At 42.2% G+C, this 13443-nt stretch overlaps 1 protein-coding gene across 1 annotated transcript in view; it reads left to right on the forward strand.

The window, feature by feature from the left end:
* Positions 1-13443, forward strand: part of LOC107226033 — a 122575-nt gene that overhangs the window by 93058 nt on the left and 16074 nt on the right. Inside the window, exons 8-9 of the mRNA XM_046737926.1 lie at positions 11694-12267; positions 12473-13061. Coding sequence (XP_046593882.1) covers positions 11694-12267; positions 12473-13061 — 1163 coding nt within the window. The remainder of the gene's footprint in view (positions 1-11693; positions 12268-12472; positions 13062-13443) is intronic.

The following is a 13443-nucleotide window of genomic DNA, read 5'->3' on the forward strand; positions in this document are numbered from 1 at the left end:
AAAATATTGTTGGTGCAATTAAAGAAGACCGTTCAAGTACGTCGGGAGCCCGGAATCCATCCCTTTCGGAGAGTGAAATCGTTAATTACGAATTCATTCATTCAAAAAAAGACGTCACCGATGCTATGTATGAATGTGTTCAAACTTTGCGTCAGAGGAATATCGTTTTCGATGCCGGAAGTGAAAATCCATCGACGAAATCAACCGCTTTCGTCGAAAAGATGGTCGAACAAATGATAACGACCATAGAAGATGCGGACTTGATAAAAACGGAAGAATTATTTTTATAAAATGAGAAGATGGGAATTTCCGACGGAAGCCAAACAATAGCTATATCCCCCAATTATTCACTAATAAAATCTTCATCGACATCATCTTCAGAGTCTGCGCATAGTGAATATTGTCCATCCCAAAAACGACCTCGTGGCATGACACAGGTCCGTTAGAATCGAAAATAAAAATTATCAATATGACGAGGAAACACTCGAAGTGGTCGTTGGAGATCCTAAAGAATCGTGGGGGAAGAGCGTTAAAACACAAAGGCATACTGAAAATTTGGGAACAAGAAATAAAAAACGGAGGAACATTGTAGAATAGGCGTGTGAGCAACGAGTGTCTCTGTACGTATTCCCACCTTACACTCGTGAAGTGTGGATAAGCTCCAAGATTGTACGCCGGTATCAGAGTCGAAATAAAGCTTTCGCTACGTAAACACTGTGTTAACTCTCTTACCTGTTTCCTACAAACATTACAAACATCTTTTGACAAATGGAATATGATTGACAAGTGGACTTACAATCGATTTGTTAAAGCGAGAAAAAGTATGAAGCCTGTTACCACACGAACGCTTCAACAATGAGAATTAGCTGCAGTCAAACAGGAATGAAATCACCAGAGGCTCTCATGGAATCTGTAAAACTTTTCCAATAGAAAGTGTCGAAAGTGATTCTAAACTACGATCTAGATTTTGTGATTAACACAGATCAAACTGGCTGTGAGTACCGTGTTGGTGTAAATCGAACGCTGTCACACATGGGAGATAAAATGGTTCATGTATATTTGGGAGACTCGAATAAAGTAAGCCATTCATACACCGCGCAATATTGTATGACAGCTTCTGGTGAATTGCTTCCACATGTCTTCATTTGTTTACAAGAACAAACTGGTAAATTTGGGCCACGAATTCAAACACATATCAACGAACTGACAAGCATTTATAAGAACGTTACCGTCACTGCATTGACATCGGGGAAATTAACTTCGAAATTGTTTAATGAATTTCTGGAAAAGTTTTTAAACCGTGCGTGAGGCAGGCGGATTTCCTTTTAATAATTGATTCGTGGGGAAGCCAAACTGATTCTTCCACTTTGACTCGACCTTCATCAACGAGGACAACGATCCAATCTGCAAATTAAAAATTATTCCAGCAGATTGTACACCTTATTGCCAACCGTGTGACGTTCATTTCTATAGACAAGTAAAAAATTTTATCAAACGACTGCAAAATAGTACTTGTCTATTTCAACAACACCGCTGAATAAATAGCAGAGACGATGCTGTCAAAATAAATTATTTAATCTACCATCAAATGTCCGGGCCAATATTTTCAGATATGTTAGAGTATGCGTGGTTTGCAGCCAAATTAACGCCAAACAGAACAGTTTTTCAAAATGTAAACGAAGTTTGCTTTCCTGGTCAGATTCGCAAGGTTAAATGTGGTTGTGGTGGTATTGCGCTCATCTTATGTTCGTGGTGTCGTCAGCCTTTGTACTTCACTTACTTTTATGATGGTTTCCACCCCTTAATTTGTCGACATATCAGTAGTAGTGAAGAAGAATCAGAATGATTACGTCGTATAAAATTTGCATGTGTGTATTAAATTAATTATTTTTTGAACAATTATATTTTTTACGTAATTTTATGCCTTTGTTATTAGAATAACCATTTTATTGTATTATTCTAGCATAATGACGTTCATGTAGCGTGTTTGAGAATAGGTATTCTCAAAGGCATCTCTCAAGAAGCAGCTATCGCTCAACGTGGACTAGCCAAAACTATTCACTACCTCTGAGAACGCGCCTAGTTACCAGCTCTTCTAGCTGTCAATCAGTATTACTTTTCATCTCATTCTGCTTGCACGTAAAGCTTGACTGTACCATCTCAAAAAAAGAATTATCGTGTCATAAATCATATCCGACTTCTCAACTGATTAATACAATCACAATTGGCTTCTCAAGTGATTAATACAATCACCATTGGCTTCTCAAGTGATTAATATGATCCAGACATTCTTATATCTCAAATAGCACACTGATCAAATTGTATATTAAATGAAACCTAACTTTTTTTTAAATATTCTAAGTTCTTCTGATCACTCATTTCTCAACATTTTGGTCCTTCGAGCCGGATAGAACATTTGTAATCTCTTAAATATTAATCATTGTGCTATTAACTCTGACTCTCTCGCTCTCGCTCATAGCCAGGATTAAGCCTATCTCGCTCGCTCTCGTGTAGTGCGCGGATTAACTCTGACCTTCTCCATCCCTTGCGGTTCGCGTATAGTGCTATTTCTCTCGCTCTCACGCAGTTGTCTGCTCATCTTTGATTCTTCACCTTTTCACCTTGTTGTAGTGTTTACTTTTGTGACTTGTTCGCCCTCACGTGTGCATCAACAATGCCTCTCATGCGCGATGACAAGTCGACCGCCAAAGGATCAACAGACTCCTTAACAACATTGCCGGTGCCACTGATAACACCGACAGTTGACCTCCTCACGACCGCAGACCATCTTCAAGGTTCAGGCCGAAGAACTCGAAGCAAGTCAATGTCGGTGCTCAGCATTAAATTGTTTCTGCGAGTCAATTCTCAGAATGAGCTAATTGAGTCGATGGAGGATATGCTCACTCAAATGACAGAACCTTCCGACGATATTGCGCTCACCGATGTCACCATGATGCTCGACCAACTGGACGAAATCCATCAGGTCTTCCGCACCGAACACTCATGGCTAGTCTCTCATTGGCCTCCCGCTCACCTAGACCACTCATACTTTGCCAAGGTCAGCCTCGACGAATCCAAGCTGGTGCTCAAAAACAAGCGCCTGCTTGAACGTCTCCAAGAACCGCTCACATTGCTTGCTCAACCAACCGCTTCAGTCGAACCAGGATCTCGTACCCGCTCACGTCTACCCGAACTAATGGTGCCGACCTTCAGTGGGGATATGAGGAAATGGCCAGATTTCAAGGCGATGTTTATGTCTGTCATCGGCAATCGCTGACATCTCAGTGATCTTGAAAGATTTTAGTATCTGAAGACGGCGGTGCAAGGTGATGCGTCAGAACTCATCGTCAATCTCACCCCGGACTCGTCGTCATACACATAGGCGTGGGAGCTGCTCAATGGTAGATTTGAGAACAAGCGGCTGATCATCAAATCTCACCTGGATAGATTGCTTAACCTTAAGCCGATGCTAAAACGTCAGGCCATCTCACTCACCAAGATGGTGAATATTATCAACGAGACAACTCAGGCTCTCAGAACGCTCACAACTGAAGGTAGCAATGATTGTCTCATGGTAACCCGCATGGGTGGACTGCTCGGTCGAGATACTCGTGAGAATTGGGAAACGTCCCTAGCCTCTTCCGAAGAATTCCCTTCTCTCAGCCAGCTCACCGAGTTTCTCGTGGCTCGTGCCCGTACGTTAGAACACATCGAGCAGGACTCAACTCCTGCTCAATCGAGTACTGCTAAGGGAGCTATTCCCAAAAAAGCCAGCTCATATCAGGCTTCTAACAAACCGCAGTCGACTCAGCAGACGTCTCAGTCCACCCACCAGCAAGCATCCTATCCATGTGATTGCTGTGAACAGGATCACTTCATTGTGATGTCTTTGAAGTTTCGAGACTGCTCATTAGATGCACGGGTAAGGCTCGTTAAGGAGAGGAGCCTGTGCTGCAACTACCTTGGTAGGCACAATGCACGAAAGTGCAACAACTCCAGGCACTGCAAGACGTGCAGCGGCACTCAGACCTCTCAACCATCTTCGGTCCCTCAACTGAACGCTCTCAGACCACTCAGGATTCTCAAGCTGCATCAACCTCTGAAACAGCCAAACTTTTACCAGCGTGATGTTTAGGGACGATCGTCAATAATCACGATTACTCTTCGGCGTGCTCATCTACAACATGTAGTCATCTCACCTTGCTGGCAACTGCAACAGCAACAGTCTTCTCGACGACCTCATCATACCAGGTTCGACTACTCATCGATCCTGGCTCAGAAATCTCATTTATCTCAGAGGGTCTCGCCAAACAGCTGAACCTTGAAAAGGGGCACTCAACACTTGACCTCTATGGAAAAAGGACATCTCAGACAAGAGGCATTGTCACTCTTGCTCTTCATTCCAGGCATAGACCACTCCCAGTAAAAATCTCAGCTCATGTTCTCAAGACACTAACAACTGTCCTGCCAACTAGTGAGGTACACAGTAAACTCACCTGGCCTCCTCTGAAGGGGTTGAACCTAGCTGATCCAGAATTTCTCACTCCAAGGGCAATAGACGTGATCATAGGAGCAGACTTCTACGGGCAGCTCATAAAGGCAAATATCATTAGACACTCGTCTAGCTCTCCGATTGCTCAATTGTCCATCTTTAGATGGCTGGTAATAGGTCCAATTCATGCACCGGTTACTCTGACAAGAACGGCAACATGGCGTCTCACAAGCAACGAACTCATCCTTGCAAGACTTGCTAACAAGGTTTTGGCTTCAGGAAGAACCACTGACGTCAAGTGAATCCCAACTCACTCCAGAGGTAGACGAGTGTGAGCACCACTTCAAGACTACTCACTCAAGAGACTCAACTGGACTTTACATTGTGAGAATGCCGCTCAAATTATCACCAATAGCTTTGGGGAACTCTCATCACACGGCACATCTGTGCCTTCAACGGATTCTCAAACGGCTTGGCAGAGATAGTCAATATCACTAATTATACAATCAGTTCATGCTGGATTACGAAAGAGCTGATCACATGATCAAGCTCGACGACAACTCAACAAGTAGACGGCCTCACTATTACCTGCCTCGTCATGGGGTTCTCAAGCCAGATAGCTCGACCACCAAACTCAGAGTGGTGTTCAATGGCTCTAGTGCAAGTTCCACTGGCTACTCTCTGAATGATCTCATGCATGCTGGTCCGAATCTGATGCTCAACATTTTCAAGTTGCTCATCTGGATACGCCGACGTAAGCACTTGTTTGCTACAGACATCACAAAAATGTATCAGCAAATTAAGATTCACCCAGAAGATTGGGATCTTCAAGGAATACTCTGGGTAAACGAGCAGCACTTGGAATCTCATTATCAGCTCACGACTGTTACATATGGAATAAAGGCAGCACCATTCCCAGCAGTGAGGACACTGCTTCAGCTCGCTGAAGACGAAGGCTCAAGATACCCGGTCGCGGTGGATCCGATCTCTCATGGTCGATACGTTGATGATATCTTCGGAGGCTCAGACACGGTGAAAGAGCGAGTCATACCGCTCATCAACTCATAGGGCTCTGCCACGCGGGCGGATTTCCGCTAGCAAAATGGCACTCTATATCGAAGCAACAACTGTTGGCGGAAGTCTCACCTGAGCGTGGAAGTGCATCGGGCATTTCATTCGACGAGTTTGACACCAAGATCCTTGGAATACGATAGTCATCTCAACAGGACACGTTCAACTTCTCAACCATCTCATCAGCCCACTCTGACAGATTCTCGAAACGCCTCATCTTATCAGAAGTAGCACAAATATTTGATCCATTGGGCTTTTCCGCACCTGTTGTGATTAGATCGAAGACGTTTCTTCAGGCACTCTGGTTACACAAACTCAACTGGGCTGGCAAACTCCCAAAACAACTCATAACTCAGTGGCTTAGCATTAGACAAGATCTCTTCAGCCTAGCCAGACTTTCTATTCCACGATGATTCAACACGCTCACTGACTCAGCTGTTGAACTACATGGTTTCTCTGAAGCTTCGCAAACTGCAATGGCAGCCTTTGTGTATCTCTTTGTCAACTCACCGTTCACTGGCACCAACATTTCACTCATCTGCTCAAAAACGAAATTTGCTCCTCTCAAACGTCTAACCATCTCGCGGTTGGAACTCACAGCAGCGCTACTACTCTCCACACTAATCAACCATGTTCATGCTACTTTAAACATGCACGTAACAAATGTTCATCTGTGGACGGCTTCTCAAGTAACACTCACCTGGATCAAGGCTCATCCCTCAAGGTGGAAGGATTATGTATGTAACCGGGTTACGAAAATCCAAGAACTCACCGAGAGAGCTCATTGGAGGCATGTACCAGGCACCTCAAACCCAGTTGACTGTGCGTCGCGTGGCATAACCACAGATCAGCTCGAAGAACACTCTGTATGGTGGACGGAACCATCACGGATGACTCAGACAATGGACTCATGGCCTGCTCAAAACGAGTCGGCTTCTGATGCTACATGTACGCAAGAGGCTCGTGCAAATATTGCATTGCATGCTGTCCAATCTTCTTCAGAATATCATTGGGATCTCGTCTACAAATTCTCATCTCTCAACAAGCTGCTCAGAATAACCTCTCTGTGCAGAAGATTCATCAAGAAACTCTCAAGCAAACTCGATACAACACCAGCAGCTTCCATTCCATCAAGCAGTATGGAAGACTCACGACTTTTCTGGGTCAAGGCTACTCAATCAGTCTACTTCCAAGAAGAGCTCGCACTACTCCAGCGACAATCTCAACTGCCAAACTCACACCCACTTAACACGTTCACGATATTCATTGACCATTGCGGTATGCTCAGAGTAGGTGGTCGACTTAAGAAGTCAGAACTCTCATACAAGAACAAACATCCAGCAATCCTTGCTCGCACCTCAAGACTCTCTGAACTCATCATTGCTCACGCTCACAACCAACTGATGCATGGAGAAACTCAGGTAACTCTGGCATTCATCAGACAACTCCACTGAATCATCGGAGGTAGAGCACCATCAAATCATGTATTCTCAGGTGTGTGGTGTGTGCTCGTCAAAGGGGAATCCGCGCTCAGCAATTGATGGGCCAATTACCTCCGGCGCGAGTCACACTATCACGCCCGTTCTCACATACAGGCATTGATTACGCTGGCCCGCTCACGCTCAAAACCTGGAAGGGTCGAGGCTCAAGCACGTACAAGGGATGGATATGTGTATTTGTCTGTCTCACAACATCGGCTACTCACCTAGAAGTAGTCTCTGACTACACACCTGACGGGTTCATTGCTACCTACAAATGCTTAATCTCAAGAAGAGGACTTCCTTCCGCACTCTACTCCGACTGTGGAACCAATTTCATTGGCGCCGATGCTCAACTCAAGCAATGTTTCATCGAAAGCTCATCAGGTCATCAAGCAATCTCATCAGTACTAGCCCAAGATAAGACTCGATGGCATTTCAACCCGCCGGCAGCCCCCCACATGGGTGGCAAGTGGGAAGCAGTGGTAAACTCTCTCAAATTTCACCTCAGAAGAACGGTCGGAGACACCGTGCTCACATACGAGGAGACGCTACGCTCCTCGCCCAAATAGAAGCGATTCTCAAATCAAGGCCGCTCGAACCGCTCAGCGATGACCCCGACAATACCGCAGTGCTCACACAGGGACATTTTCTCATTGGAACTGCGCTTAATGCAGTCCCTGGGCCCTCACTACTGGACATCTCAACCAACAGACTATCTCGATGGCAGCTCATCTAGCAAAGGGTGCAACAGTTCTGGCATCTGTGGTCAACTCAATACTTGCAACGACTGCAAGCCATGTCAAAATAGCATCATCCTCACAACGACATTCAGGTGGGCTCATTAGTACTGCTCACTGATGAGCGCCTACCTCCCGGAAAATAGCCAATGGCTAGGGTACTCAATCTATTACCAGGACAGGATGGACTTACCAAGCGTGGTGTCCATAAAGACGGCCACAACCACGCTCACCAGACCGATTGCCAAGCTCACCAGACCGATTGCAAAGCTCACCCTCCTTCTTGTGACTCCTCAAGGCAACTCATCATCTACACGAGCACGAGCCAAGATGGCGGCAGAATAAAGTCACGTTTTATTGCCGTGTGATAAATCCGTAGCTTGTGTAATTATTAGTGCGTCCACTAGCGTAAAATTGATTTCCAAGTGTGAATTTAATCCTTGTTACCATTCTGTAATATAAACATACACCTGGAACATTACATAACGAATTAATTCTATATTAAAAGTACTAACACTACTGTGATACATCGTGTACTGCTTTGTGCTGATACCGTTGCCTTGAGATAAATTCGTATCTTGTGTAACTATTAATGTGTCTTCTAGCTTAAATTCGATCTCTAAGTGTGAAATTAAACCTTGTTATCAATCTGAAATATAAACGTACATCTGGATCATTGCATAACCAAGTAATTCTCCATAATTACAATTCAATAAGTCAATAATAATAACTATAATATCTCCACTATGATACGTCATTATAGTGCCTGATGCTGACACCTGTGGTCTACTTGTAGGTAACAGCAAAACATCCTACATCTTGTTATTGACTGGCTTTGTTTACAAACATCTAACATGTCTCGTATGTGCCGTGGCTGCTCTAGCAACATTGTCACTGACTGTGTTGATTGTCCTAAGTGTAATGCTACATATCACCTCAGTTGTGCGAAAGCAAGCAGTGTTTTAACAAATGGTGCATTTCAAAGATGCTGCGGCGTAAAGAAAACGTCTTCATATAAAGATCTACGTAAACTTATCAGAGAGGAAAATACGAAATTGCAAACAGACATCGCAGCTGCGTTAGATAAAGTACAAGGGAGTGTAGATTCTCTGCGTGAGTCTGTAGATGGTAGAGTTAAGAAAATAGAAGAAGAGAATAAGAATCTTATTAACAAGGTTGAATCGTTAGAAGGCAAAGTTAAAACAAACACAGACAAGATCAGTACTATTGAAGCATTTCCGCCAGACAATGAGGAATCTGTCTTGGCAGAAGTTGAAGAAAGATTCTCCAGGCGTAACAATGTGATATTATACGATGTTCCTGAATCATCCGATGCTGAGTTAGAAGCACGAACTAACCGAGATTCGGATTTCACCACTAGACTCTGCACTGCGCTTAACGTTGATTCATCCGTATATTCTCAATCTCGTATCGGTAAATATTCTCCAGCGCTTCAAAAACCGAGACCTCTGAAAATCACATTTGCTAACAATTGTTCCTCTGCTATAATAATACTGAACTTCATAAAATACAAGAAAGCCAACCAGCTCTCTCCAGATCTGAACTTGACCAACATAGTAATAGCGAAAGATTGGACTCAAATGCAGCAGGCTCAACACAAGGCCACTCGCGACGATCTTCAACGGCGTGTAGCGGAAGGGGAGACCAATCTTTGTCTGGTGACTCGGAATGGCAAAACGACAATCATCAACAAACAATCACATCTACAGTATCGAGCAGGGAACACTGCTCGATCCTAAACACTTCCTTAAAGAAGAGTTACATTTATTATCAAAATCCCCTCACGGCCAACTCTATTGCGTGAACTCTCATTTCACTACGCGAAAACAGTTGAATGAATAAACAACTTAATACATTAATAAACGCAAATTAAGCTATTTGAACCAATATCCAAATCTAATGTAATCAATATGTTATATCAAATATTTAAATTAGAAATTTTAGTTCATGTAAAATCAACATACAACAACAATATATGTTAACTCTGTCTCTGTCGATAACTATGTAAATTGAGTAACCCTGTTATTGGCACTTTGGGCTGTTGGATTTTAATGAAGAAAATGAATAAATAAATAAAATCAACAGCGTTGCTGATGGTGGGCTGAAATGTTTGAAAATCTGTATTCTCAAAGGCATCTCTCAAGAAGCAGCTGTCATTCAACGTGGACTAACCAAAACTATTCACTACTTATTCACACATAAACCGGGCACAAAGGAAAACAAATTCGAACTCACTGGTGATGAGAGATATTAACGACAACAGAGTCAGGGCGGCTAGGTGGTCTAGTGGAGGCTAAGGCTCCGGTCAAGCATCTCTAGACGCCAGGTTCGATTCCTGGCTCCGTCGTTAATTTTTCTAAATCACCAATTTTTCGAATTTACATTCTTTCAACAAATATTCTCTCGTAGATAAATGATTTACACATCCGCATATCATTCAATAGACGGCATTGCTTGTCTTACGGGCTTCTCATCGGAAGCAAGGATTCAAAAAGGGTAAACACAACATCTACACATTAGAGTCTCCTTATACATCGTGCATGCAGAGAAGAAACTTCTTATTCACTATTCACTACCTCTGAGAACGCGCCTAATTACCGGCTCTTCTAGCTGTCAATCAGTATTACTTTTCATCTCATTGTGCTCGCACGTGAAGCTTGACTGTACCACCTCAAAAAAAGAATTATCGTGTCATAAATCATATCCGACTTCTCAACTGATTAATACAATCACAATTGACTTCTCAAGTGGTTAATACAATCACCATTGGCTTCTCAAGTGATTAACATAAATCAAAATTGACTTTTCAAGTGATTCCTAAGATCTAGAAACACCATAAATCACAACCTGGTTTTTAGGGGATTAATATAATCCAGACATTCTCAAATCTCAAATAGCACACTGATCAAATTGTATATTAAATAAAACCAAACTCATTTGCAAATGTTCTAAGTTCTTCTTATCACTCATTTCTCAACATAGTGTATAATATATGAAAATATAACTGGTAATAGATATTTTCGAATTGTCTTATTTACCTACGCATGCAAAGTCTCATAAGAGATTGAGAAAATATATTTCAAACGGACTGAAAATTTTTTTTTTAAATTTTAAAGAATGAAAAAGAAACATACGTAGACGCGAACCGTGAACTTTCAGCGTTCTAGTCCGTCATCTTACCGTATCAGCTACGCCAGCTCTAGGTTCACACGTCCACGCTTAATTAACGCACTTCACGCGCGAGCCGAAACGGTCTCTACTCCAGTAACAAATCTTAAATTTTCAAATCGCGATATCTCAGCAACCAAGGCCAACTCGATCAAAAATCAAAAACGACGTTAATTCGGAGTTCTTAAACTTTCATCACGGGAAACGGGAACCCGTTTCTGCGACGTCGGAGGTACTTAATCTGCTTGTTAGGTTTTTCGTTCATCTGATCAGTTTTCTGTAACTTTTTGATTTTTTTTTATGATATTTGAATCATTCGTCTCACATTCCAATACTTTTTCCGGAACCACAAAATCAATTTTAAGGACATCTGGTATAAATAATTTTTCTGAGTACCGCAGTTCAGAAAATAAAACTCTTTTTATCGTATTCTACGCCAGTATTTTAAATCTTTTCATTGCATGCTAATAACTAGTTAGTTCTATCAATTTTATTCAGCCTTGTCAAAATTTATTTTACCTGCGAGTCAATATGACGACACCTGTAAGTGAATTTTTGCTAATTGAAAATATTATTGATGATTTTTCTTCGAAGAACTGCAATGCCGAAACAAGTGATTAATCCTAAGTATTCTTCCGACGGGACCTGAGGAAATAATGAAACATTGGCGTTAAGTACCGATAATTTTTGTGTTAATTTATTTATGAATTATGATATTTTCAGAACTGAAAATTATCATCGACTTTGTTCCGAACCACTCGAGCAATGAACATGTCTGGTTCCAAAATTCTATCGCACGTATTGAACCCTACACAGACTACTACATTTGGAAAGATGGAATCGTATCAGATAACAGACTTCAGCCTCCGAACAACTGGTTAAGCGTGTTCGGTGATTCTGCGTGGACATGGAGTGAACAGCGACAACAGTACTACTTGCATCAATTCCATACCAGTCAGCCGGATTTGAACTTTCGTAATCCTGATGTAGTAACGGAAATGACTAATGTCCTCAAGTTCTGGCTTGATCAGGAAGTAGACGGTTTTCGCATCTGTTCAGTTGCTCATCTTTTCGAAGATGAGGACTTCTTTGATGAACCACGTAATGCAAACCCAGATCCTTACATTCTGGAAACGGATTACGACTATCTCGAACACATTTACACAACCGATCGTGATGAAACCGTAGACATCGTCTATCAATGGCGAACGGTCGTCGATGAACATGCCGAACAATCTGATGGCCAAGCACGAATTCTGATTACAGACTCCTCAGCTAACCAAAATGTGGTGTCTAGGTGAATGAGCAAATTAAATTGGTGTATTGTAATATAACAAACATTGCTAATCATCTTCATCCAGTAAATGATATATTAATATTATATAATTATGTATATGCGAATGCGTATATTCATTGTTAGATATATTGATGTAATATGCATAATATTATATATATTAATTTGCTAGAATTGATGATGAAACCGAACACCGTTTTATTTGCAGGTACTTTGGTAATCAAACTCACCAAGGAGCTCATGTGCCATTGAATTTCGCTATGATTACCAATTTGACTCGGCTTTCATCAGCATCCAGCTATATCAATGCATTTAATGAATGGTTTGCCATATTGCCAGAAAATCGAACATCAAATTGGATTCTTGGTAATCACGACAATACTCGCATCGCTTCAAAGTTTGGCCTGAACCGTGCTGATGGTTTGAACATGCTGCTACTCCTACGCGGAACTACGTTTACTTACATGGGTGAAGAGCTGGCCCTTTTAGATACCGAGGTTTCATTTAACGATACACAAGACCCACATGCGATTAATGCTGGACCAGATCGATTTCAGCTGTTCACGCGAGATCCTGCGCGAACTCCCTATCAATGGGATAATACCAGTTTGGCAGGATTCTCAACAAGTAATTCATCGTGGCTGCCAGTCAACGACAACTACGTCTTTAGAAATCTTGCAGTCCAAAAGACTGCTGAGAGGAGTAACTATCACACTTATCAGGCCATACTCCAATTAAGGCAACGAGAGTGCATCAAGTACGGAACCACCCAATTTCTATCTCTCAACTCTGATATGGTAAGATAAACATAATACAGCATAATCATCGTTCACTCAAATGTGAAAGTACAGTTTACGGCACGAGCCGAACATGAGTTCGCACTCACACCCATGTAAACACGTCATGACCCAAGGCAGAGGTTCTGTAATTACACCCGATAGATATCGCTTATCAGAACGTATAATGCATGCTATTTCTTGCAACATATGTGAGGGAAAATTAGTTTCAAAAAGCATCGCGGGTACCTTGACACCACCTAAAAGTAGGATCAGGTAACGGACGCTTAATGACACAGTGCACGAATTTATGTTGTTCAAGAGTATGTATGTGCCAAAAAGAGCTCTAGTAGAAAGAGCTATGCGTTTCAATTTTGCAATGTACCAACAGCGTCTCACCACA

Source organism: Neodiprion lecontei, chromosome 4 (assembly GCF_021901455.1).
Source record: "Neodiprion lecontei isolate iyNeoLeco1 chromosome 4, iyNeoLeco1.1, whole genome shotgun sequence".
In the NCBI taxonomy this organism is placed as follows: domain Eukaryota; kingdom Metazoa; phylum Arthropoda; class Insecta; order Hymenoptera; family Diprionidae; genus Neodiprion; species Neodiprion lecontei.